Source organism: Oncorhynchus mykiss, chromosome 16, assembly GCF_057628025.1.
Source record: "Oncorhynchus mykiss isolate SJ-2025 chromosome 16, ASM5762802v1, whole genome shotgun sequence".
Lineage (NCBI taxonomy): Eukaryota > Metazoa > Chordata > Actinopteri > Salmoniformes > Salmonidae > Oncorhynchus > Oncorhynchus mykiss.
In genome coordinates this window covers 27731152-27758404 of record NC_143037.1, presented here as the reverse complement: position 1 = coordinate 27758404, position 27253 = coordinate 27731152, and the positions used below count along the sequence as shown (strand labels likewise).

The window sequence follows — 27253 nt, the reverse complement described above, 5'->3', positions numbered from 1 at the left end:
CATGACTGACCCTCCACCTCCAAATTGATCCCGCTCCAGAGTACAGGCCTCGGTGTAACGCTCATTCCTTCGATGATAAACGCGAATCCGACCATAACCTCTGATGAGACAAAAACCGCGACTCGTCAGAGAAGAGCACTTTTTGCCAGTCCTGTCTGGTCCAGCAACGGTGGGTTTGTGCCCATAGGTGATGTTGTTGCCGGTGATGTCTGGTGAGGACCTGCCTTACAACAGGCCTACAAGTCCTCAGTCCAGCCTCTGTCAGCCTATTGCGGACAGTCTGAGTACTGATGGAAGGATTGTGCGTTCCTAGTGTAACTCGGGCAGTTGTTGTTGTCATCCTGCACCTGTCCAACAGGTGTGATGTTCGGATGTCCTGATCCTGTTGGTGTTGTTACACGTGGTCTGCCACTGCGAGGACGATCAGCTGTCTGACCTGTCTCCCTGTAGCGCTGTCTTAGGTGTCTCACAGTACGGACATTGCAATTTATTGCCCTGGCCACATCTGCAGTCCTCATGCCTCCTTGCAGCATATCTAAGGCACGTTCATGCAGATGAACAGGGACCCTGGGCATCTGTCTTTTGGTGTTTTTCAGAGTCAGTAGAAAGGCCTCTAGTGTCCTAAGTTTTCGTAACTGTGATCTTAATTGCCTACCGTCTGTAAGCTGTTAGTGTCTTAACGACAGTTCCACAAGTATATGTTCGTTAATTGTTTATGGTTCATTGAACAAGCATGGGAAACTGTGTTTAAACCCTCTGTGAAGTTATTTGGATTTTTACGCATTATCTTTGAAAGACACGGTCCTGAAAAAGGGACGTTTCTTTTTTTGCTGAGTTTATATATATATATGATTTATTAAAGTGCCAAAATGGCACCCTATTCCCTACATAGGGCACTATTTTTCAATGCAAACATTTTCTCTCATGCTGGTGACAATCTAATTTCCCGCAGGAGATTGATAGTCTATTCTATACAACTGCGTCTCCCACGTGCGGCTTGAAGTCACCCAGACGAACAATCTGAGGCTTTCGTCACTTCTGGGGGAGGGGTCAATGAACTTAAATACCCCCTGGTGATGACTCCGACCTCAATCTGTCACTGCAGCTGAAGAGAGAGAGGGAAGGCGGAAGGGAGTGAGGGAGAGAGGGAGATAGGGAGATAGGGAGGGAGGAGCAGGGAAGGGAGGGAGGGAGGGAGGGCGAGAGATGGAGGGGACAGAGAGAGGGAGTGAGTGATAGTGAAGGATGCGGTGAGGGAGAGGGAGGGAGGGGAGAGAAAGAGGAGGGGAAGACAGAAAAGGGGTTGACAAAACATGCAGATGAGAGTTATACAGACACTGAGAAATGAAAAAGAAAGTGTGTTTTTGTGTGTATGTTTGTTTGTTTGTTTGTTTGTTTGTTTGTTTGTTTGTGTCTGTCTGTCTGTCTGTCTGTCTGTCTGTCTGTCTGTCTGTCTGTCTGTGTGAGAGAGTGAGAGAGAGAGCAAAGAGGACAGAAATAGAAAGGGATCCCAGAGTACAGCGGTGAACGTAAGGCGGTACGTCCAGTACGACGTCCCAGCAAAATAAATAGTGGGGGTACACCGTAACGGTAAAACATGAGCCTATCACAATAGGTCAAGAAAACTGAAGCCTATTAAAGCATTATTTATCGTTACAGCCTGTTTTAGAAAAAGGAAAACATGACAATATATTGTCTTTGTCAATACATTGCATTCAGTGGGAAAATGTAGGTGTCAAATGGTTCATGTTTTTTTCAATGGGAAAAGATGACTGTCATATGGTAGACGTTTTTGTTAATGCATTACATTCAATGAGAAAAGATGAGTGTCACAGGGTTGACAGACAGACAGACAGACAGACAGACAGACAGACAGACAGACAGACAGACAGACAGACAGACAGACAGACAGACAGACAGACAGACAGACAGACAGACAGACAGACAGACAGACGACAGGCAGACAGATTCAAGTATTTTTACATTTTTCATTTAATCTTTATTTAACTAGGCAAGTCAGTTAAGAACTAATTCTTATTTACAATGACGGCCTACACCGGCCAAACCCGGACGACGCTGGGTCAATTGTGTGCCACCCTATGGGACTCCCAATCAAGGTCGGTGGTGATACAGTCTGGATTCGAGTCACTTAGTTTCTACATCCAATAGAGGTCAAAAATGCTCTTAGGCCAATTGCATTAAAATGTCATATTCCAGGTCATGACCGTCCTCCAGCAGCATCAGATGTCTCTTTCCAATCACCACTGGAAATATGTCGCCAGTGGATGAATGTGCGTAGGTAGTATAGCAAAGGAGCCCTTCGAAGTGATTGTTTGACAATCAGATGAAAACATCATGACTGGCTGTGTTTATGCCACAATATTAGGTAAAACACTTTCTAAGTGAAATGACAAATCTTTACGACTAGGTCCACAGAGATCCTATTGAATGAATAGGGAAAGGGGATACCTAGTCAGTTGGACAACTTAAATCTACTTTTCAACCCTGCCAAAGTATAACACTTACCTGAGTGTCTTTCTGTACATGTCCTCCTCTGTGATGCCCAGGTAGGTGAGTCTTTCATTCCACACAGGGTTCAGGGTGTTGTGCACGATCTTGGTCTTCAGTTTGTTCGCCTGGGAGTGTTGAAGATCACAACAAAGCAGGGTTAAAACAGTAACCGCAACCCATACCCATTTACATTGGCCCTAATGGGCAAAGTGCCAACCTATTTGGGAAACATTTCATGGTACAGGGATAACCGTGTCAATAATAAATAACCAGTGGCAAGGGATTTCCCTACTCCAACAACGATTATGTGTAAAAATTCTTAATAGGTGCAAAATAAATGTGACGTTTGATGATAAGGCTATATCAACATACTGTATGTAATGTGTGCTAATAACAACAGTGGACCTTGCAGGCTCCTGGGAGCAGGTGCAGCTTGACGTAAGGATCGGCCAGGCCATTGAAATCCATCGGCTTCAGACCCTTGGAGGTAGAGGGGGATGGGGAAAGAAAAAGAGAGGATAGCGAGAGGGAGAAAGAGGGGGGGTAGAGCATGTGGTGGTGAGGAGAGAGAGAATATCAAGTCCACCTGACAACATCGATTGTGCACAGTCGAAGCCCTACACGGGTGGGCATATGAACAATTCATTATGAAACCTCACCAAACATCTATCTTACTATAGTAGAGGATAATAATGGTAGAGGGGGAGGGGACAGGGTAGTACAGGATTACATGTAACGGGGATTGCGTAATCCGAATGCAAATGTCAAGTAACTGTAATCAGCGCAAATACAAAAAAAAAATCTGATTACAGTTTCATTCTTAAAAACAGCTGATTACATTTGGGATTACTTAGTATCGAGAGGGAAAATTGATCAAACTTTGTCAGCGTTGCTGTCATTTAGAGCACCCTCAAGATTCTAACATGCTCTGAAATATCATAGTGTTCTGCTGATTGCCCATCAACGGTGGATGGCTTCTAATTGTATGTAAAAAAACATTTTACACCTGGCCTTCTGGTCAATCAGACTGCTTTGTAGCGGTCCACTTTCACTCTCTCTCTCTATCTCTCTCTCTCTCTCACTCTCTCTCTCTCCTTTATGTGCTCCATTGCGGGATCATTTTTGCCGTGATTGTTTTTACCTTGCGATTTATTTATTGCGCAATGACTCGAAAGCAACAACTGTTGTTACTGTAAATGAGAAGAGGGTCCCAGCTTTCTTTTGGTCAGAATGTTATTTATCAACTCTTAATATTGACCAAAGGGTACTCACGTCAGCCGTTCAAGGTGAGTGAGTGCATAGGCCTATTCATTACATTTACTGATATCAATTACACGGCTAACTATTAGTAGCCTAAATATTAGGCTAGCGTTTCCCAAACTATGTCCCGGTGACCCCAAGGTTTTTTTTTGTTCCTAACTCTTCACAACTGAAACAAATAATAAACTCATCATAAAAGCTTAGATTATTTTAATCAGCTATGTAGTGCTAGGGCAAAAAACTAAATGTGCACCCCTTCGGGGTCCAGGTTTGGGAAAAGCTGGGCTAGGCTTTATTATCTAACTAACCACTTCCTCAGGTGCTGAATTAGCCCCCAAATGAATTAACCTATGGAATATTAGTGTCCAAAGAGTTGTAGACACTAATCTAGTGAACAAAAAAAAAAAAAAAATTCTGGTCCAATTCAAACACATACCAAGAGAACGTCCCTGGTCATCCCTACTGCCTCTGATCTGGTGGACTCACTAAACAGAGAACGTCCCTGGTCATCCCTACCGCCTCTGATCTGGTGAACTCACTAAACAGAGAACGTCCCTGGTCATCCCTACCGCCTCTGATCTGGTGGACTCACTAAACAGAGAATGTCCCTGGTCATCCCTCTGCCTCTGATCTGGTGGACTCACTTAACAGTGAGTCCGCCAATGTGCCCCTGGCTATCCGTAAATGTAAAAAAAAACAAGAAAATTATGCCATCTGATTTGCTTTATATAAGGAATTAGATATGATTATGCTTTTACTTTTGATACTTTTGTATATTTTAGCAATTACATTTACTTTTGATACTTACAGTAAGTATATTTAAAACCAAATACTTTTAGACTTTTACTCAAGTAGTATTTTACTGGGTGACTTTCAATTTACTTGAGTCATTTTCTATTAAGGTATCTTTACTTTTACTCAAGTATGACAATTGGGTACTTTTTCCACCACTAGTGGCAGGTGGAGGATAGAGAGAGATGCTTGGAGAGAACAGTTTCTCTGAGACTGGGGGTTTGAGTGTAGCTACCTTGGCTTTGATTACGGTGCAGTGTAAGGAGCTGGTGGCTCGCTCATACAGCAGGTCAAACTCCAATGTCCCCAAGGCGGCTGAAAGACAGTAACAGAAATACGACTTTAATGTATGATTCCTTTATCCCACAAATCTATGTTATGGTTCTGGTCTCCACCCCATTACTTCACTTCATTACTCAACCACGTTACTTCATTTTTTTTACACCCTGATACTTTATCCTTGTTACTCCGTTACGCCACCATGTTACTCCATCCGTGTTACTCTACTCTGTTACTTCACTCTGTTACTCCACTCTGTAATTTCGCCCTGTTAACTCCATCATGTTACTCCACCCTGTTGTTCCACTCTGTTTCTTTACCCTATTACTTCCCTCTGTTATTCCCCTCTGTTACGTCACCCTGTTAGTCCACCCCATTACTCCACTCAATTACTCTACCCTCTTACTCCACTCTGTTACTCCACTGTGTTTCTACACCCACTTACTCCACCCTGTGCGACCCACTTACTCCACCCTGGGTATGTACTGCATTACTCTACCCTGTTGCTCCACTCTGATACTCCACTCCATAACCCTTCCACTCACTGCTGTCATCGCTGTCACAGCTGTCAATCTCGATTGATGTGTCCATGCTACCCATGGCCGACAACGTGCCCCCTCCACCGTCTCCCGTTGCCCCCGCCAACAGTGGGGACAACAGGCCACCGCCGCCCCCTCCTCCTCCCCCTACTGCCCCTCCTCCGCTGCTGGGGCTGAGCGTGGAAGGAAATCCAGATGGATTGGCTGGATTCAACTCAGAGACGGAGGAAGTGGGCGAGAGGCGGGGAAAGTAGGCAGAGATCTGTCGTATGGGGCGGATTGGCCCGGGACAGACGTCAATGGCCATGTGTTCCTGGATGGAGATGGTCAGGCGCTTGTTTCCCTTTCGCACAGTCATAGGGCTGGTGGGGGAAAGAAACAGTTGTTATAGTCAGGGAATAGACACAAATCATGATATTGACCTTGAGGATATATTCAGTTGTGGTACTTAGTCTTTGATGACATCTGATCCTTTTTTCCATCTAACCACTTTGTGTTTTCCAACTCAGTCCCGGGGTTGTACGTATCAAGCGATTCAGTGTAAGTTTCCACATTTTGTTGTGTTACAAAGTGGGATTAAAATGGATTTAATTGTAATTTTTTGTCAACGATCTACACAAAATACTAACAACATTAACATTTGTAAAAAAAATAAAAAATAAAACATATACAGTATATCTTCATTAGATAAATATTCATGTTAGATACGCATTCATGAGTCAATACACTTTTGGTGGTGATTACAGCAGTGAGTCTTAGCGATTTCTACACCTGGATTGCGCAACATTTATTATTTTCAAAATTCTTCAAGCTCTGCCAAATTTGGTTGTTGATCAATGCTAGACAACCATTTTCAGGTCTTGCCATAGATTTCAAGCAGATTTAGGTCAAAACTGTAACTTGGTCACTCAGGAACAATCACTGTCTTCTTGGTAAGCAACTCCAGTGTAGATTTGGCCTTGTGTTTCAGGTTATTGTCCCGCTGAAAGGTGAACTAATCTTCCAGTGTCTGGTGGAAAGCAGATGGAACCAGATTTTCCTCTAGGATTTTGCCTGTGCTCAAATCCATTCCGTTTCTTTTTTATCCTGAAAAACGATTACAAGCATACCCATAACATGATGCAGCCACCACTATGCTTGAAAATATGGAAAGTGGCACTCAATGTGTTGCATTGGATTTGCCCCAAACATAACAATTTTTCTATTCAGGACAAAATGTTTATTGTTTTGCAAAACAATGTGTAGTATTACTTTAGTGCCTTGTTACAAACACGATGCATGTTGTGGAATAATTGTGATTTGTACAGGCTTCCTTCTTTTCACTTAGTCAATTAGGTTATTAGTGTGGAGTAACTACAAAACTCTAACTGTTTTCACCATTGGTCTCACAGCGAAATCCCTGGGCGGTTTCCTTCCTCTCCGGCAACTGAGTTAGGAAGGACGCCTGTATCTTTGCAGTGACTAGGTGTATTAATACACCATCCAAAGTGTATTTAATAAGAACATACGCACATCCAGGTACTTTCCGCAGGAGCTGGAGTTGTAGGCAAACTCATGGAAAACACTGCTGCTCATGCTCCCAGGTGAAATTTATTAACAACGTTTCGACCCTTAGGTCTTAATCAGGCATCCATATCCCCGGTGGGGGTGGAAGGTCCTATATACGTATAGGGGCAGTACTCAGTGACATCACTTCCTGAAACAGGAGGTGAATTCTTTAAAAAATATATTTTCACAATATTAACATTCAATGTATCAAAATATATGATCATACACAGGGAATGTGATCAATATTTACAGTAATATACATACAATATTCAATTAGGATTTTTTTTTAAACAACTAGACATATTGAAACTATAGAAACAGTTCCAAGTCAAACTCCTCATTAAGGCCAAGAGGAGACAGTGTGTTGAGCCTGTAGATTCAGAAAGATTCCCTTTGAAGAAGTTTCCTCTCAATGTCCCCTCCCCTGTGTGACATCTTGACCATTTCTATTCCAATGTATCACAGAGAGCTAATAGGATGTCCAGCTTCTACAAAATGAGAAGTAACTGGATTTTTGTCTCACCTGTCTGTATATTGCTGCGGTGCTCACTGATCCGTGTCTTAAGGCTTCTATGGGTTTTACCTATGTAAGACAGACCACAAGGACATTTCAACATGTAAATACTATTGGTGGAAATGCAGGTAATCAGGCCCTTGATCACCCACATCTGTGGGGGGGGAGTGGTGTAAATGAGTTGCATTTGTAGGTAAAGCTGCATTGAGCACATTGGCCACATTTGTAAGAACCTTGTCCAAAAACATATCCCTTTTCTCTGGTGGGTAATCAGATTTAACTACAATATCTCTCACGTTGGGGGTCTTTTAAAACCCATGCGTGGGGGATATTTAAAAATGGGTTTCAATTGAGGGTCAGTATCAATAATGTACCAGTGTTTCCTGATACTGTCCTTAAATGCCTTAAATGCCCAATGGTGAGTATTGGGTAAAGCACGATTGGCCATGTTCTGATTTTTCTTTGACTTTTGTGTTAAACCTTCAAAACAATCATTGGCATGTTTTACCCAATTGTCTTTGTACCCCCTTTCCTTAAATCTTTGTGTGAGGTCCGTGGTCTGTTTCTGATAAGAAGCATCAGAGCTGCATATTCTTCTGATACAACTGAATTGACTTATAGGGAGACTTTTAAAAAGTGGACGTGGATGAAAGCTGTTACCTCTAAGGAGGGTATTTCTGTCCGTAGGTTTCCTATAGAGATCTGTAGAGGGAGGGTTTGTCCTTAATAACCGTCACATCAAGAAAACTGATTTGTGATAGGTCGTAGTTAATGGTGAAGTGAAGGTGTTAATTCATAGTCTTTAGGTAAGTGTCACACCCTGATCTGTTTCACCTGTCTTTGTGATTGTCTCCACCCGCCTCCAGGTGTCGCCCATCTTCCCCATTATCCCCTGTGTTTTTAGACCTGTGTTCTCTGCTAGTCTGTTGCCAGTTCATCGTGTTTGTTTAAGCCAACTGGCGTTTTGTGTCTCAGCTCCTGCTTTTTCCAGTTTCTCTTTTCTCGCCCTCCTGCTTTTGACCCTGTCCTGACTCTGAGCCCGCCTGCCTGACCACTCTGCCTGCCCCTGAGCCTGCCTGCCTACCTGTACCGTTGCCCACCTCTGGATTACCGACCTCTGCCTGACGCCGAGTCTGCCTGCCGCCGAGTACTGTTGCCCACCTCTGGATTACCGACCTCTGCCTGACGCCGAGTACTGTTGCCCCACCTCTGGTTTACTGACCCCTGCCTGCCTTGACCTGTCTATTGCCTGCCCCTGTTGGGTTATTTAACTATTGTTTATTCGATGCGGTCTGCATCTGGGAATTCCAAAAGTTCTTCCTGGGCGCCTGTATAGATCACAAATGTCATCCAAATATCTCGGATTTAGGAGAATATTGGGGAGAAAAGGGTTAACGTCTGGATTCAGCACCACCTGTTTTTCAAACATTCCTAGATATAGGAGAGCATAATTAGGAGCCATAGTGCTCCCCATCGCTGTCCCTTTGGTCTGAAGGAAAAAGTCTCCCCTGAAAATAAAATAGTTGGTACCAGTTCAGCCAAGTCCACAGTACAATTGGTGCTGGGTACAGCATTAGGGGGACATTCATTGAGTAGGAACTTGAGGGCCCCTAGGCCGCCCTGATGGGGGATGTTTAGTATATAGACTGGTAACATCAAAAGTACACAATAGAATTTTCAGGTATATGGTCCACAGATTTCCAAAAAATGTATCAAATTAATAGTCTCTAGTATACGTGGGGAGGGAGATCGCCCAGGGTTTCACAAAATGGTCTACAAAGGTAGAGATATTATCTGTCAGAGATCCATTACTACTCACAGTGGGCCTGCCTGGTATAGGTGGTGTCATGCTCTTGTGAATTTTGGGTAGAGAGTATTAATACAGGTGTGGTTGGGCAGTCAACTTTCATAAACTAATTTGGTCTTTGCAATTTCCCCTTCATTCATACATTTTGTCAGAGACTTGAATTGATTTGTTTGGTCCTTTATTTTTCAGTTCCATAAGAGATTCTTTCTCTGCTTTGGACATATTGTGGAATACCCTCTTTTTTTTCTTAGCCAGGAGATTATGTACATCTTTCTTATCTAGGCGGCAATATGTTTCGAGGGTTGTCTTTTAGGTGGTAAAAATTTGCTTTTCCTCTTAAAATATGTATTTTCCCTTGTCATGTCCTCAGGGTGAGAGTCAGGTTCATTGTCATTCAGGTTATCAATGGGAAAAACATTTGCACTGTTTCCTGTCTGGTTACTAATAGAGTTCAATAGATTAACATTGGCAAGTGCATAGGGAACTTAGCCAATCTCAAACTGAGGAAACTTTTGAAAGTCTATAACTGTATCAAAGTCCTTGGCCTGAGATGTTGGGAAAATGATCCCTTACCTAGGGCAGATGAACATGTATCAGATACGGTAATAAACCTGTCCAACAGGTGTGTCTTTTGCTCCATGTGTGGTGCGGGAATTTCGGGTGTTACCGTCTTCGTACGTAGTCCTCTCCTGCATTTCTTGCGGGGACGCAGGGTTGGCGGGGGTCGTGATGACGGCCTATTCGATGACGTCATCCATCGGGATTCCTCAAAAAAGAAGACGTTCCGGCTCTGGATTGGTCACTGGAGTCAGATGTGAGGGAGTTGGTTGATCGCCACATTAATGGCCCTCTAGGATTATGGCTGGGCTGGCATATACCCTTCCAGCTTGCTTGTGGGGGAGTGCCAATCGGCACTCCAGTCTCCGGCCATCCCTCCAAAAATATACCTTCTACTCCTTGTAGTCCGCAGTATCACGCTGAAACTTTTTCCGCTTGTTTGTCTTTTTGAAGGTTTAACACAGTTGGAAAGCCTTCAACCAAATGTTTTAAAAAATCTGAACATGTCCCATCATGCTTTACCCAATACTCACCATTGGGGAAGGCATTTAAGGACAGTATCAGGAAGCACTGGTATATTATTGATATTGACCCTCAATTGAATCCTATTTTTAAACATCCCCCACATACAGTGGGGAGAACAAGTATTTGATACACTGCCGATTTTGCAGGTTTTCCTACTTACAAAGCATGTAGAGGTCTGTAATTTTTATCATAGGTACACTTCAACTGTGAGAGACGGAATCAAAAATCCAGAAAATCACATTGTATGATTTTTAAGTAATTCATTTGCATTTTATTGCATGACATAAGTATTTGATACATCAGAAAATCAGACCCAAATATTTGGTACAGAAACCTTTGTTTGCAATTATAGATACGTTTCCTGTAGTTCTTGACCAGGTTTGCACACACTGCAGCAGGGATTTTGGCCCACTCCTCCATACAGACCTTCTCCAGATCCTTCAGGTTTCGGGGCTGATACTGGGCAATACAGACTTTCAGCTCCCTCCAAAGATTTTCTATTGGGCTCAGGTCTGGCGACTGGCTAGGCCACTCCAGGACCTTGAGATGCTTCTTACGGAGCCACTCCTTAGATGCCCTGGCTGTGTGTTTCGGGTCGTTGTCATGCTGGAAGACCCAGCCACGACCCATCTTCAATGCTCTTACTGAGGGAAGGAGGTTGTTGGTCAAGATCTCGTGATACATGGCCCCATCCAGCCTCCCCTCAATACGGTGCAGTCGTCCTGTCCTCCTTGCAGGAAAGCTTCCCCAAAGAATGATGTTTCCACCTCCATGCTTCACAGTTGGGATGGTGTTCTTGGGGTTGTACTCATCCTTCTTCTTCCTCCAAACACGGCGAGTGGAGTTTAGACCAAAAAGTTCTATTTTTGTCTCATCAGACCACATGACCTTCTCCCATTCCTCCTCTGAATCATCCAGATGGTCATTGGCAAACTTCAGACGGGCCTGGACATGCGCTGGCTTGAGCAGGGGGACCTTGCGTGCGCTGCAGGATTTTAATCCATGATGGCGTAGTGTGTTGGTCTTGGCCATTGTGGAGAGGTTGGAGTCTGTTTGATTGAGTGCGTGGACAGGTGTCTTTTATACAGGTAACGAGTTCAAACAGGTGCAGTTAATACATACAGGTAATGAGTGGAGAACAGGAGGGCTTCTTAAAGAAAAACTAACAGGTCTGTGAGAGCCGGAATTCTTACTGGTTGGTAGGTGATCAAATACTTATGTCATGCAATAAAATGCAAATGAATTACTTAAAAATCATACAATGTGATTTTCGTTTTAGATTCCATCTCTCACAGTTGAAGTGAACCTATGATAAAAAATACAGACCTCTACATGCTTTGTAAGTAGGAAAACCTGCAAAATCGGCAGTGTACCAAATACTTGTTCTCCCCACTGTATGGGTTTTAAAAGACCCCCAAACGTGAGAGATATTCCGGTTAAATCTGATTACCCACCAGAGAAAAGGGAAACTTTTTTGGACAAGGTTCCGGAAGGTAATTACAAATGTGGCCAATGTACTCAACGCAGCTTTACGTACAAATGCAACTCATTTAATTGAATTCCACTTTGATATTATGGGGTATTGTGTGCAGGCCAGTGACAAAAACATCTACATTTAATAAATGTCTAATTCAGGCTGTAACACAACAAAATGTGGAAAAAGTCAGTGAATACTTTCTGAAGGCACTGTAAAAGGTGAAATTGATCCTGAATTATCAGTCCAGCCATGGGGCCAGGATTGATAATTTACCTGTTTTACGCAGTGCTTTCAAATATTCTGCACACATACAAGTCCCTCAGTCGAACACAGATTCAACCACAAAGACCAGGGAGGTTTTCCACTGCCTCACAAAGAAGGGCACCTATTGGTAAAAATATAAAAAGCAGACATGAATATCCCCTTGAGCATGTATCACTACACCTAGTCACTACAAAGATACAGGCATCCTACTAAATTCAGTTGCCGGAGAGGAAGGAAACCACTCAGGGATTTCACCACAAGGCCAATGGTGACTTTAAAACAGTTATAGAAGAAAACTGAGGATGGATCAACAATTTTGCAGTTACTCCAAAATACTAGGAAGGAAGTCTGTACAGAATAAAAATATTCCAAAACATGGATCCTGTTCACAACAAGGCACTAAAGTACAACTGCAAAAAATGCATCAAAGCCATTCACTTTTTGTCGTAAATACAAAGTGTGGTTTACTTGACACCTACATTACATGACCAAAATTATACACCTGCTCGTCAAACGAATTTCATTCCAAAATCATGGGCATTAATATGGAGCTGGCCACCACTATGCTGCTATAACAGCCTCCACTCTTCTGGGAAGGCTTTCTACTAGATGTTGAAACGTTGCGCTGGGGACTTGCTTCCAGTCAGCCACAAGAGCATTAGTGCGGTCGGGCACTGATGTTGGGCGATTAGGCCTGGCTTGCAGTTGGCATTCCAATTCATCCCAAAGGTGTTCGATGGGGTTGAGGTCAGGGCTCTGTGTAGGCAGTCAAGTTTTTCCACACCAATCTCGACAAACCATTTCTGTATGGACCTCGCTTTGTGCACGGGGGTAATGCTTTTGTCACGACTTCCGCCGAAGTTGGTGCCTCTCCTTGTTCGGGCCTCCATCGATCTACATTTCTTTTTCCATTGGTTTTGTCTTGATTGTACACACCTGCTTTCCATTACGTTATAATTGATTCCCTATTTAACCCTCTGGTTCCATCATGGTTTTGTGCTTGTTTATTGTTGTCAAGTTGTCTCGTTAATGTGCTCTGGATATTCGTTCTCCTTGATAAAAGACTGTTTGTTGAGTAAAGTTACAATTATTACTCATCTCTGTGTCCTGCGCCTGACTCCACCTTACCCACAGCACCTAGACTATTTACAGTCTTGCTGAAATGGGAAAGGGCCTTCTCTGAACTGTTGCCACAAAGTTGGAAGCAGAGAACCATCTAGAATGCCATTGTATGCTGTAGCGTTAAGATTTTCCTTCACTGGAACTAAGGAGCTTAGCCATAAAAGAAGCCCCAGACCATTGTTCCTCCTCCACCAAACTTTAAAGTTGACACTATGCATTGAGGCAGGTAGCGTTCTCCTGGCATCAGCCAAACCCAGATTTATTTGTCGGACTGCCAGCTGGTGAAGCGTGATTCATCACTCCAGAGAACGCATTTCCACTGCTCCAAATTTCAATGGCAGCCAGCTTTACATCACTCCAGCCTACACTTGGCGTTGCGCTTACTGATCTTAGGCATTTGTGTGGCTGTTAGGCCATGGAAACCCATTTCATGAAGCTGCCGACTAACAATTCTTGTGCTGACATTGCTTCCAAAGGCAGTTTGAAACTCAATCATGAGTGTTGCAAACAAGGACAGACAACTTTTATGTGCTTCAACACTCGGCGATCCTGTTCTGTGAGCTCGTGTGGCCTACCATTTTGAGGCTGAGCCGTTGTTGCTCCTAGACGTTTCCACTTCACAATAACAGCACTTATAGTTGACCGGGGCAGCTCTAGCAGGGCAACAATTTGACAAATTGACTCCCATCCTACGACGGTGCCAGGTTGAAAATAACTGATCTTTTCAGTAAGGCCATTCTACTGCCTATGTTTGTCTATGGAGATTGCATGGCCGTGTGCTCGATTTTATACACCTGTCAGCAAGTGTCCACAAACTTTTTTATGTATAGTGGAGCTTCATAATTCATTATAGCGCAGTCATGATTATGTCATAATATGTCATAACAGCGGACATAATTTGTCATAACCCGTCATAATATGGTCATAACACTGTCATGACCCATATATTTACAGTTGTTGTGACATACTGTATATTGTGTTATTTTATGTCTGGTTATGACGCCTACATAAGAGTGTCAAAACCCACATTTTTTCAAATCCGCTTTTTATCTGCCAGGAAGTTTCCTTTAGTTTGAATGTTTGTTTCTTAAATCCTTTGTTGTTGATGTAATTAATTCTTTACAGTCGTTTTATTTCATTGTATTTTGAATAACTTCTAGAAAATACACTTCGTGACACTGTCATAAAGCATTATGACCATCGCGTGTGTCACTTTGCTGGGACTAAGAAAATGATAATGATAATTTAATATTGTCAATTTCATAAAATGTTATTAAATAAAAAATACTGTTGACAAGTAGGCTATGATGTAATGGAATGTTTTGCCTTCTGTGGTAGGTTTTACGTGTTTAGACACTTATGTAGGTGTCATAACCAGCCGTAAAATAACGCAATATATCTCACAACAGGTCTAAATATAGAAGTCATGACAGTGTTATGACTATATTATGCCAGGTTATGACACGTTATGTCAGCTGTTATGACATATTTTGACATCATTATAACTGTGGCATAACATGTCATGATGCTAGGAGTGAAGTAAATTGTTACCAAAAGGGTTGTGTTTTCGGCAAATCCAAAACAACACATTACTGAGTACCACTCTCCATATTTTTAAGTATAGTGGTGGCTACATCATGTTATGGGTATGCTTGTAATTGTTAAGGAATGGGGAGTTTTTCCAGTATAAAAAATAAACAGAATGGAGCTAAGCACAGGAAAAATCCTAGAGGAAAAACTGGTTCAGTCTGTTTCCACTTGACACTGGGAGATTAATTCACTTTTCAGCAGGACAATAAATAACCTAAAACACAATTCCAAATCTACACTGGAGGGAGTTGCTTACCAAGAAGACAGTGAATGTGTGGCCGAGTTACAGTTTTGACTTAAATCTGCTTGAAAATCTATGGCAAGACCTGAAATTGGTTGTCTAGCAAGGATCAGCAACCAATTTGACAGAGCTTCAAGAATTATGAAAATAATATTGGGCAAATGCTGCACAATCCAGGTGTGGAAAGCTCTTAGAGACTTACCCAGAAATACTCACAGCTGTAAACGCTGCCAAAGGTGCTTCCTTAATTTATTGACTCAGGGGTGTAAATACTTACAGAACCAGTCAAAAGTTTGGATACACCTACTCTTTATTTATACTATTTTCTACATTGTAGAATAATAAGGAAGACATCAAAACTATGGAATAACACATGTGGAATCATGTAGTAACCACAAAAAAGTGTTAAAAAAAATCCAAATATATTTGAGATTTGAGATTCTTCAAAGTAGCCACCCTTTGCCTTGATGACAGCTTTGAACACGCTTGGCATTCTCTCAACCAGCTTCACCTGGAATACTTTTCCAACAGTTTTGTAGGAGTTCCCACATATGCTGAGCACTTGTTGGCTGCTTTTCCTTCACTCTGCGGTCCAACTCATCCCAAACCATCTCAATTTGGTTGAGGTCGAGGGATTGTGGAGGCCAGGTCATCTGATGCAGCACTCCATCACTTTCCTTCATGGTCAAATAGCCCCTACACAGTCTGGAGGTGTGTTGGGTCATTGTTTTGTTGAAAAACAAATGATAGTCCCACTAAGCCCAAACCAGATGGGATGGCGTATCGCTGCAGAATGCTGTGGTAGCCATGCTGGTTAGGTGTGCCTTGAATTCTAAATAAATCAAGACAGTGTCACCAGCAAAGCACCCCCACACAATAACACCTCCTCCTCCATGCTTTACGGTGGGAAATGCACATGGAGATTATCCGTTCACCCACACCGCGTCTCAAAAAGACACGGTGGTTGGAACCAAAAATCTCCAGTTTAGACTCCAGACCAAAGGACAAATTTCCACCAGTCTAATGTCCATTTCTCATGTTTCTTGACCAAAGCAAGTCTCTTCTTTTTATCAGTGTCCTTTAGTAATGGTTTCTTTGCAGCAATTCGACCATGAAGGCCTGATTCACACAGTCTCCTCTAAACAGCTGATGTTGAGATGTGTCTGTTACTTGAACTCCGTGAAGCATTTATTTGGGCTGCAATTTCTGAGGCTGGTAACTCTAATGAACATATCCTCTGCAGCAGAGGTAACTCTGGGTCTTCCATTCCTGTGGCGGTCCTCATGAGAGCCAGTTTCAGCGCTTGATGTTTTTTGCAACTGCACTTGAAGAAACTTTCATAGCTCTTGACATTTTCCGTATTGACATTCATGTCTTAAAGTATTGATGGAATTTAATTTATCTTTGCTTATATGAGCTGTTCTTGCCATAATATGGACATGGTCTTTTACCAAACATGGCTATCTTCTGTATAGCTCCCTACCTTGTCACATCACAACTGATTCGCTCAAATGCATTAAGGAAAGAAATTCCACAAATTCACTTTTAAGAAGGCACACCTGTTAACTGAAATGCATTCCAGGTGACTACCTCATGAAGCTGGTTGAGAGAGTGCCAAGAGTGTGCAAAGCTGTCATCAAGTTAAAAGGTGGCTATTTAAAGAATCTCAAATATAAAACACTTTTTTTAGTTACTACATGATTCCATGTGTTATTTCATAGTTTTGATGTCTTCACTATTATTCTACAATGTAGAAAATAGTTCAAATAAAGAAAAACCCTTCAATGAGTAGGTGTTCTAAAACTTTTGACCGGTAGTGTACCTCACAGTCTTAGCCATGATGAAAGCTATTGATGAACTTTCCGAGCATAACCAAATTGTGATTAAACCTGCCTATAAAGGCGGCGCTATTGTCATCCAGAATCTATCAGACTATAAGACAGAAGCCTATCGCCAGCTGTATAATTCATATTTCTATAGGAAACTTAAGGCCGAACCTAGCCGTGATTTTCAGACTAAGATAGCTAACAGTGCGCATCCTAATGCACTTAAAAACGAGTGCCAATCTCACTGATGTTGACATCTACAGGGCTGCAGCCATGAAACAGCCTTTATTCGACAGAGATTAATCTTCCCAGGGCGTGGAGGAAGCGTGCTGCACTGCACTCTTCAACCTGCACCAAGAGTTGCTAGGCAAAAGTGTGAAAACAAGAAAAACTGATCTGTTACATGTAAAACCACATTTATCCCTAAAGCATATACTGATTGATAGCATAATTAACATAATTACGCTGAGCCAGCTATTTAAAGATCCCCCTTTTTTATAAACAAGGATCCGAACGTCCACAAGAAACTTGTTAGAGCGACCTTAATTCTGATCCCAAACAAACCCTCCTTGCGCCTCTCAGAGAAGGCAATCATCTCTGTGGCAATTAAGCACAGTGTAATAATAGAGTAAAAAGCTCTGACTTTGTTCTGGTAAAAGGTTTAACATTCAAGGTTTTATCACATGTAACACAATGAATGTTATTTACATTTTATGTTACCCATGTGATATGTTGTATGTTGGGAAAACCTCTTGGCGCCTTAAGCAAATAATTAGTGAGCATAAGGCGTAATGAGGAAAATTACTCTGTTGCCTGCCACTTTAACAAATGTTCACACAGTGTCACTTTACTTTTTCAGGGTATTGAAAAAGGTTTACCTTTACCCAGAGGAGGGAGCACTGAGAAAAATCTGTACCAAAGGGAACTCTTTTGGCACTTTACAACCATCAGGGCTTAAAGTGGAACTGCACCCACTCATTTGGCCTAGTTTTATGGCTTGCTCCTCAAGAAATGCTGGTGAGTTGCCTTGGGGGTGTGCTTAGATGTGGGTGTTTCTTGGGTGTGTCCTCAGAACTTTGCCCACGGCTGTTTCCCCCGACTCAATCACAACAAACAACACTCTTGCAGGTTGAGTTCAATAACTACAGGCAGATGTATGGTGAGATGACAGAGGAAGCTTTGAATAGGTCAGTAGCCTACAGAGCATGAGAATAATGCAATTGCTGAATGTACATATACTAAACTAAGTGTTTTGATAACTTTCAGATGTAGTCACAGGTCGAATAAACAAGCCTTTACATAATACAATAAAAGCAGTATTCTGCTAATATAACAATGTGCTCATTTCATCTTTCATTGTCATTCCCAGCTGATACAGATACTGTGCCTATCTGCATTTTTTCTGACGGTAATGGGGCTACCGTGGCAAAATACACAGGGGTTCTCCTTCCCCATATTGACTGATACCATTCAATTCAATAATCGAAAAGGCAATTGTGTCTAGTAAAATGTTTATGCCGAGTGTCAGGTCTCTCTCCAATCAGAGACACCAGTATCACGCCGGTGATACCAGTATCACGTCGACTTTAACACATGATCATGGCTCCATACCGGTTTTTGTGAACACACACACACACACACAGTCACTGTTCTATTATCAATGGCAGTTAGGTCATATCTAACACACAACAGGTACTATGTTGAAGTTTGAACAGGTCAGACTAAACCTACCAATCCCATCGACAACCGTTGGTGACCTGGCAAGATGTGCAGCTGGAGGTAAAGTCAGGAAGTAGGTGCAGTCAGTGAGTTTAATAGGAACGAACATGGAGTGTATTCAAAAACAGGAGTCTAAACATGAAAACAGGAAACAATACTACTCGTCCACCGAAACCTAACAATCATCTGGACCATACCCCTCCCAGTCCACCAGGTACTGGAGCCGACCCCCATGACGTCCAGGAGGGATCAGACAGCATAGGTGGAGTTTCCCTCGATGTCCAGGGGAGGTGGAGGGGTGTTGTGGGGGACCGCATCAGCCACGGAACCAGAAACCACCGGCCTGAGAGGGGAAATGTGGAAAGAGGGTGAGATCTGGTAGGTAGTGGGAAGCTGTAATTGGTAATTCATTGACCCACTTCATGGTGGTTGGGACTAGCCATGACCTGACTGCATCTACCTTCCTTGCGGGCTGATCCGATATCCCAAGAAGGAGACGATGGCCTGATGGAACAGGAACTTCTCCACTTTGACGTACAGATCGTTCTCCAGGAGGCATTCCAGGACTACTTGGACGTGGGCAATGTGTTCCTCCAAGTTGGACGAATAGATCAGGATGTCATCGATATGCACGACCACCTGACGCCCAAGCGTGTTCCGAAACACATCGTTCACGAATGCCTGCCACACTGACAGAGCATTGGCTAATCCATAAGGCATCACCAAGTACTGGTAGTGCCCAGACATCAGGCTGAAGGCCGTCTTCCATTCATCCCCCTCCCGGATGCGGATCAAATTGTAGGCACTCCACAGGTCCAGCTTTGAAACAAAGCGGGCCCCGCTGAGCTGTTCAATGGCGGTCAGCAGTACTTGGTGGTGATGGCATTGAGACCTCTTTAGTTAATACATGGATTAAGACCCCCCTCCTTCTTGGCCATAAAGAAGAAACCTGCATTTAGCCAATGCTCTGTCAGTGTGGCAGGCATTCGTGAACGAGCTGTTTCGGGACACGTTGGGCGTCAGGTGGTCGTGTATAGGGGAGGTGGATGGGTGGCTGAAACCCTGTTGGAGAGCATCCTGGATGTATTCCGCCATAGCCTTGATTTCAGCCACCGACAGGGGGTAGATGTGGCTGCGCAGAGGCGCCGAGTCTGTTAGCAGGTCAATGGTACAGTCCCAGGGGAGATGAGGAGGGAGACAGGGTCTTGGAGAAAACCTACAATCCTGGTAAACCTCCGGGATTCCGGCCTGGAGGGCAACCACAGGACTCTCAACCAACGTGGAATGACAGGGTAAGGGAAAGCAGTTTTCTTGGAGCAGGGGTCCCACGGTGATGGTGAGTGGTGCTGTGATGTGTGTGATTGTCCCAGATCCCAGTGGTCAGTTATCTAGCGCTTGAATCGGAAAAAGAGAGGAGAGCAGGTATGATGTTATGTTCAGGGAGGAGGCAAGAGCCTGGTCAATAAAATTCCCGTGGCACCAGAGTGCACTAGAGCTGTAGGAACAACACGAGGGACAGCCAGCTAGTGAAATCGGTACTAAAAAGGCTTTGGTGGAGACTGATGATGATGGAATACTCACACCTACCCCAGGAGACGGATGATCACAGGGCCGTAAATCTGTTCTAGTGGCTCCCGGGTTTTGGGACGTAGCAGACACCGTTGAAGCTAGTGCCCTTCTTGACCACAGTAGGGACAGAGCCCCAGCTATCTCTGACGGCATTGCCCAGCTGCGGAGAGGCATGTGGCCTCTACCTCCATGGGTTCAGACTCTGACTCAGATCGGTCAATGAAGGAGGGAGAGAGGCGATGGGAGTACTGACGCTCACGAAGGAGGTTATACATGCGGATGGCCATTGTGATGAGTGAGTCCAATGAGAGGGTGTCGTCTCGGCATGCCAACTCCATCTGTACCTCCTCGCGCAATCCTCTTCTGAATAAGGTGCGCAGCACCGGCTCATTCCATCCGATGGATGCTGCCACTGTACGGAAGATGAGGGCGTACTTCCGCAGCGGTCTAGTCCTCCTGCCGTAGTTGGAGTAGGCGCTCACTCCCCTCTCTGCCCTCCGGTGGATGATCGAAGACTCATATGAACAGAGGCATGAACCTCAGGCACTGAGGAGTGCCTTCCATCTGGCCACTCTACCATAAAGGCCTGATTGGTGGAGTGCTGCAGCGATGGTTGTCCTTCTGGAAGGTTCTCCCATCTCCACAGAGGAACAATGGAGCTCTGTCAGAGTAACCATCAGGTTCTTGGTCACCTCCCTGACCAAGGCCCTTCAACCCCAATTGCTCAGATTGGCTGGGCGGCCAGCCAATCATTTAAGAATGATGGAGGCCACTGTGTTCTTGGGGACCTTCAATGCTGCAGAAAGGTTTTGGTACCCTTCCCCAGATCTGTGCCTCGATAACAATCCTGTTTCGGGGTTCTACGGATAATTCCTTCAACCTCATGGCTTGGTTTTTGCTCTGACATGCACTGTCAACTGTTGGACCTTATATAGACAGGAGTGTGCCTTTCCAAATCATGTCCAATCAATTGAATTCACCACAGGTGGACTCGAATCAAGTTGTCGAAATATCTCAAGGATGATGAATGGAAACAGGATGCACCTGAACTCAATTTCGAGTCTCATAGTAAATGGTCAGAATACTTATGTAAATCAGGAATTTCTGGTTTTTATTTGTAATACATTTGCCCGAAATTCAAAAAACGGGTTTTCGCTTTGTCATTATAGGGAATTGGGTGAAGATTGTTGAGGACATTTTTAAAATTTAATCCACTTCTAAAGTGGGCTATAACGTAACAAAATGTGGAAAATCAAGGGGTCTGAAAACTTTTCAGAATGCACTGTATGTTCCGGGTCGTCTCTGGAGATAACACTAATGAATACTCAGACTCAATCACCGCATCAAAAAATGCATAAACGTGATACCGATAATGTCTTTCAAAATGCTCCTGAATCAAAAACCGTGGATTGATAGCCGCCTTGTAAGAACTGAAAGAAAGAGATGCTGCTTATGAACAGGGCAAGGTGGCCGGGGACAATAGTTTGGTTAAACAGTACAAATACGACCTACGCAGATTGATCAAGATTGCGAAACAAAAGCATTGGGACAAAGTGGATGAGCATTTCAGAGGGTCGGACACACAAGGAATATATGGCCCTGGGCTCCTAATGAACAAAAAGAAAGCCAGTCACATCGCGGTCACCAATGCAACGCAACCCTACCGGAGGAGCTAAACACCTTTTTCTCATGATTCGAGCACAATGACCCTGAGCTGCCGAGGAGTGCCCTCGATGACAATGTGGGCTACACAGTCACAGTCTCCACTGAGGCCATATGTAAGTCCTTCAAAGGTGCTAACCCTTGCAAGGTTGCTGGCCCAGACAGCATCCCTAGCTATGCCCTCAGAGCATGTGTAGACTAGCTGGCTGTTGTGTTCTCTGACGTTCAATCTCTCCCTAGCACAGGACGCTATATCCACCTGATTCTAGATTCCCTGTGCACAACAAAGGGAAAGTAACTGAACTGAATGACTACCGCCCAGTAGAACTGACTTCCGTCATCATGAAGAGCTTCGAGAGGCTAGTCAAAAACCATATCAACTCCTCCCTCCCGACCCTCTCCAATTCGCCTGTGGGTGGCCTCACAAAGTTCACACAGTTCCAATTCACTGACAACACATTAGTAATAAGCCTGATTACCTACACGGAGGACGTAGGCACTCTGACAGCGTGGTGCCAGGTAAACAACCTATCCCTCAACGTTATCAAAACAAAGGAGCTAATTGTGGACTTCAGGAGGAACCAGGCTGGACACGTACCCCATCCTCATCAACGAGGCTTCCAAACTGGAAGAATGGCTAATAGCTTCCCTCCTCATACCATCAGGTTGCTGTACAGCCGCCACTGGTCAGCTAACACCTTCCCTCTCCTCCTCCTACTCACCCTATGGACATGAGTTTCAATCTGAATCTCTGATTGCTTTGATGCACGTTGGCTATATGTGGCCTCTGTCATTGTGTGTTTTTGTATGCTCTGATGAAGGTCTGATCACCGAAAGATCAGCAAATATAAGTTTAACATTTTGCCTCAATCCTGAGTGTGCAGAGATTCCTTTTCATTTCAGCCTTTCTTATCCTGGCCATGCATTAGCCAAGTAGCCTATCCATGAAATGTTTCTAAATTGTCTACTCATGAGGCTTTTGCATTATTTACAATTGACATAGGCCTACAGTACCTGCAGTGCATACCTGCAGTGCATACTGTCTGGTTGCCAAAGACATGCTCAAAATGTTCAGTACTATAATGCCATATCAAAGGTAGGCTATATCTTGCTTATTGAGAATGTGCCTCACTTATAATACAATTTACAGGAGCCTAGTAGTTATTGGGAGGAGAAGTGCAATGAGTAAAGGCCTATACTCATTGAAGCTAATTACAACAATATTTCCTGTCAACATTCCAGACATATTGACCAAACACTGGATGTTTTTATTTTTTATTGTTGCTATCACTGGTTACCTTAGCCTATGCTATGCATACTTCCGGCGCCGACAGAGATGGCCGCCTCGCTTCACGTTCCTAGGAAACTATCCAGTTTTTTGTTTTTTTACGTGTTATTTCTTACATTAGTACCCCAGGTCATCTTAGGTTTCATTACATACAGTCGAGAAGAACTACTGAATATAAGATCAGCGTCAACTCACCATCAGTACGACCAAGAATATGTTTTTCGCGACGCGGATCCTGTGTTCTGCCTTACAAACAGGACAACGGAGTGGATCCTATGCAGCGACCCAAAAAAACGACTCCGAAAGAGAGGGAAACGAGGCGGTCTTCTGGTCAGACTCCGGAGACGGGCACACCGTGCACCACTCCGTAGCATTCTTCTTGCCAATGTCCAGTCTCTTGACAACAAGGTTGATGAAATCCGAGCAAGGGTAGCATTCCAGAGGGACATCAGAGACTGTAACGTCCTTTGCTTCACTGAAACATGGCTCACTGGAGAGACTCTATCCGAAGCGGTGCAGCCAACGGGTTTCTCCACGCATCGCGCTGACAGAAACAAACATCTTTCTGGTAAGAAGAGGGGCGGGGGCGTATGCCTCATGGCCAACGTGACATGGTGTGATGAAAGAAACATACAGGAACTCAAATCCTTCTGTTCACCTGATTTAGAATTCCTCACAATCAAATGTAGACCGCATTATCTACCAAGAGAATTCTCTTCGATTATAATCACAGCCGTATATATCCCCCCCAAGCAGACACATCGATGGCTCTGAACGAACTTTATTTAACTCTCTGCAAACTGGAAACGATTTATCCGGAGGCTGCATTCATTGTAGCTGGGGATTTTAACAAGGCTAATCTGAAAACAAGACTCCCTAAATTTTATCAGCATATCGATTGCGCAACCAGGGGTGGAAAGACCTTGGATCATTGTTACTCTAACTTCCGCGACGCATATTAAGCCCTGCCCCGCCCCCCTTTCGGAAAAGCTGACCACGACTCCATTTTGTTGATCCCTGCCTACAGACAGAAACTAAAACAAGAGGCTCCCACGCTGAGGTCTGTCCAACGCTGGTCCGACCAAGCTGACTCCACACTCCAAGACTGCTTCCATCACGTGGACTGGGAGATGTTTCGTATTGCGTCAGATATAAACATTGACGAATACGCTGATTCGGTGTGCGAGTTCATTAGAACGTGCGTTGAAGATGTCGTTCCCATAGCAACGATTAAAACATTCCCTAACCAGAAACCGTGGATTGATGGTAGCATTCGTGTGAAACTGAAAGCGCGAACCACTGCTTTTAATCAGGGCAAGGTGTCTGGTAACATGACCGAATACAAACAGTGCAGCTATTCCCTCCGCAAGGCAATCAAACAAGCTAAGCGCCAGTACAGAGACAAAGTAGAATCTCAATTCAACGGCTCAGACACAAGAGGCATGTGGCAGGGTCTACAGTCAATCACGGACTACAGGAAGAAATCCAGCCCAGTCACGGACCAGGATGTCTTGCTCCCAGGCAGACTAAATAACTTTTTTGCCCGCTTTGAGGACAATACAGTGCCACTGACACGGCCTGCAACGAAAACATGCGGTCTCTCCTTCACTGCAGCCGAGGTGAGTAAGACATTTAAATGTGTTAACCCTCGCAAGGCTGCAGGCCCAGACGGCATCCAAAAGCCGCGCCCTCAGAGCATGCGCAGACCAGCTGGCCGGTGTGTTTACGGACATATTCAATCAATCCCTATACCAGTCTGCTGTTCCCACATGCTTCAAGAGGGCCACCATTGTTCCTGTTCCCAAGAAAGCTAAGGTAACTGAGCTAAACGACTACCGCCCCGTAGCACTCACATCCGTCATCATGAAGTGCTTTGAGAGACTAGTCAAGGACCATATCACCTCCACCCTACCTGACACCCTAGACCCACTCCAATTTGCTTACGGCCCAAATAGGTCCACAGACGATGCAATCTCAACCACACTGCACACTGCCCTAACCCATCTGGACAAGAGGAATACCTATGTGAGAATGCTGTTCATCGACTACAGCTCGGCATTCAACACCATAGTACCCTCCAAGCTCGTCATCAAGCTCGAGACCCTGGGTCTCGACCCCGCCCTGTGCAACTGGGTACTGGACTTCCTGACGGGCCGCCCCCAGGTGGTGAGGGTAGGCAACAACATCTCCTCCCCGCTGATCCTCAACACTGGGGCCCCACAAGGGTGCGTTCTGAGCCCTCTCCTGTACTCCCTGTTCACCCACGACTGCGTGGCCACGCACGCCTCCAACTCAATCATCAAGTTTGCGGACGACACAACAGTGGTAGGCTTGATTACCAACAACGACGAGACGGCCTACAGGGAGGAGGTGAGGGCCCTCGGAGTGTGGTGTCAGGAAAATAACCTCACACTCAACGTCAACAAAACTAAGGAGATGATTGTGGACTTCAGGAAACAGCAGAGAGAACACCCCCCTATCCACATCGATGGAACAGTAGTGGAGAGGGTAGCAAGTTTTAAGTTCCTCGGCATACACATCACAGACAAACTGAATTGGTCCACTCACACAGACAGCATCGTGAAGAAGGCGCAGCAGCGCCTCTTCAACCTCAGGAGGCTGAAGAAATTCGGCTTGTCACCAAAAGCACTCACAAACTTCTACAGATGCACAATCGAGAGCATCCTGGCGGGCTGTATCACCGCCTGGTATGGCAACTGCACCGCCCTCAACCGCAAGGCTCTCCAGAGGGTAGTGAGGTCTGCACAACGCATCACCGGGGGCAAACTACCTGCCCTCCAGGACACCTACACCACCCGATGTCACAGGAAGGCCATAAAGATCATCAAGGACATCAACCACCCGAGCCACTGCCTGTTCACCCCGCTATCATCCAGAAGGCGAGGTCAGTACAGGTGCATCAAAGCTGGGACCGAGAGACTGAAAAACAGCTTCTATCTCAAGGCCATCAGACTGTTAAACAGCCACCACTAACACTGAGTGGCTGCTGCCAACACACTGACACTGACTCAACTCCAGCCACTTTAATAATGGGAATTGATGGGAAATGATGTAAATATATCACTAGCCACTTTAAACAATGCTACCTTATATAATGTTACTTACCCTACATTATTCATCTCATATGCATACGTATATACTGTACTCTATATCATCGACTGTATCCTTATGTAATACATGTATCACTAGCCACTTTAAACTATGCCACTTTGTTTACATACTAATTTCATTTGTACATACTGTACTCGATACCATCTACTGTATCTTGCCTATGCTGCTCTGTACCATCACTCATTCATATATCCTTATGTACATATTCTTTATCCCCTTACACTGTGTACAAGACAGTAGTTTTGGAATTGTTAGTTAGATTACTTGTTATTACTGCATTGTCGGAACTAGAAGCACAAGCATTTCGCTACACTCGCATTAACATCTGCTAACCATGTGTATGTGACAAATAAAATTTGATTTGATTTGATTTGCTATTTAATAACTGTAGTATCATTACAAATACAATACAAATGAACCTGGGTCGCTCCTCTTTTCTGTTCGCTGCAGCTAGCGACTGGAACGAGCTGCAAAAAACTCTCAAACTGGACAGTTTTATCTCCATCTCTTCATTCAAAGACGCAATCCTGGACACTCTTACTGACACTTGTGGCTGCTTTGCGTCTCTACCTTCTTGCCCTTTGTGCTGTTGTCTGTGCCCAATAATGTTTGTACCGTGTTTTGTGCTGCTGCCATGTTGTGTTGCTACCATGCTGTTGTCATGTCGTGTTGCTCCATCAATGTTGTTGTCTTTAGGTCTCTCTTGATGTTGTGGTGTCTCTCTTATCATGATGTGTGTTGTTTAAAAATAATAATAATCTCCGCCCCGTCCTCGCAGGAGGCCTTTTGCCTTTTGGTAGGCCGTCATTGTAAATTAGAATTAGTTCTTAACTGACTTGCCTAGTTAAGTCAAGGTTTAACCTACACAACTTGAGACAAATGTATGCAGTATTAAGCCATGGCCAAGCGCTCTTCACACCTACAACTGGTTTGTGTGTGAGGTTCATTGTGTGAGGTTTGTTAAAATAGAGCCCTTATACTTAGAACTATTCTTATACTTTAACTTATTAATTGTCTTATCTTATACTTG

The 27253-nt window shown here is 44.1% G+C and overlaps 1 protein-coding gene across 4 annotated transcripts in view; it reads right to left on the bottom strand.

The window, feature by feature from the left end:
- Positions 1 to 27253, bottom strand: part of LOC110491776 (double C2-like domain-containing protein alpha) — an 88271-nt gene that overhangs the window by 33790 nt on the left and 27228 nt on the right. For 2 of the 4 annotated variants that reach the window (XM_090202490.1, XM_021565514.3), the window contains exons 2-6: positions 7453 to 7512; positions 5388 to 5743; positions 4799 to 4878; positions 2917 to 2991; positions 2527 to 2636 (exon numbers count right to left, since the gene is read on the bottom strand). In XM_090202490.1, coding sequence (XP_090058616.1) covers positions 2527 to 2636; positions 2917 to 2991; positions 4799 to 4878; positions 5388 to 5739 — 617 coding nt within the window. In that variant the 5' untranslated portion in view covers positions 5740 to 5743; positions 7453 to 7512. The remainder of the gene's footprint in view (positions 1 to 2526; positions 2637 to 2916; positions 2992 to 4798; positions 4879 to 5387; positions 5744 to 7452; positions 7513 to 27253) is intronic. The other 2 variants (XM_021565513.3, XM_021565518.3) reach the window with 1 other exon arrangement.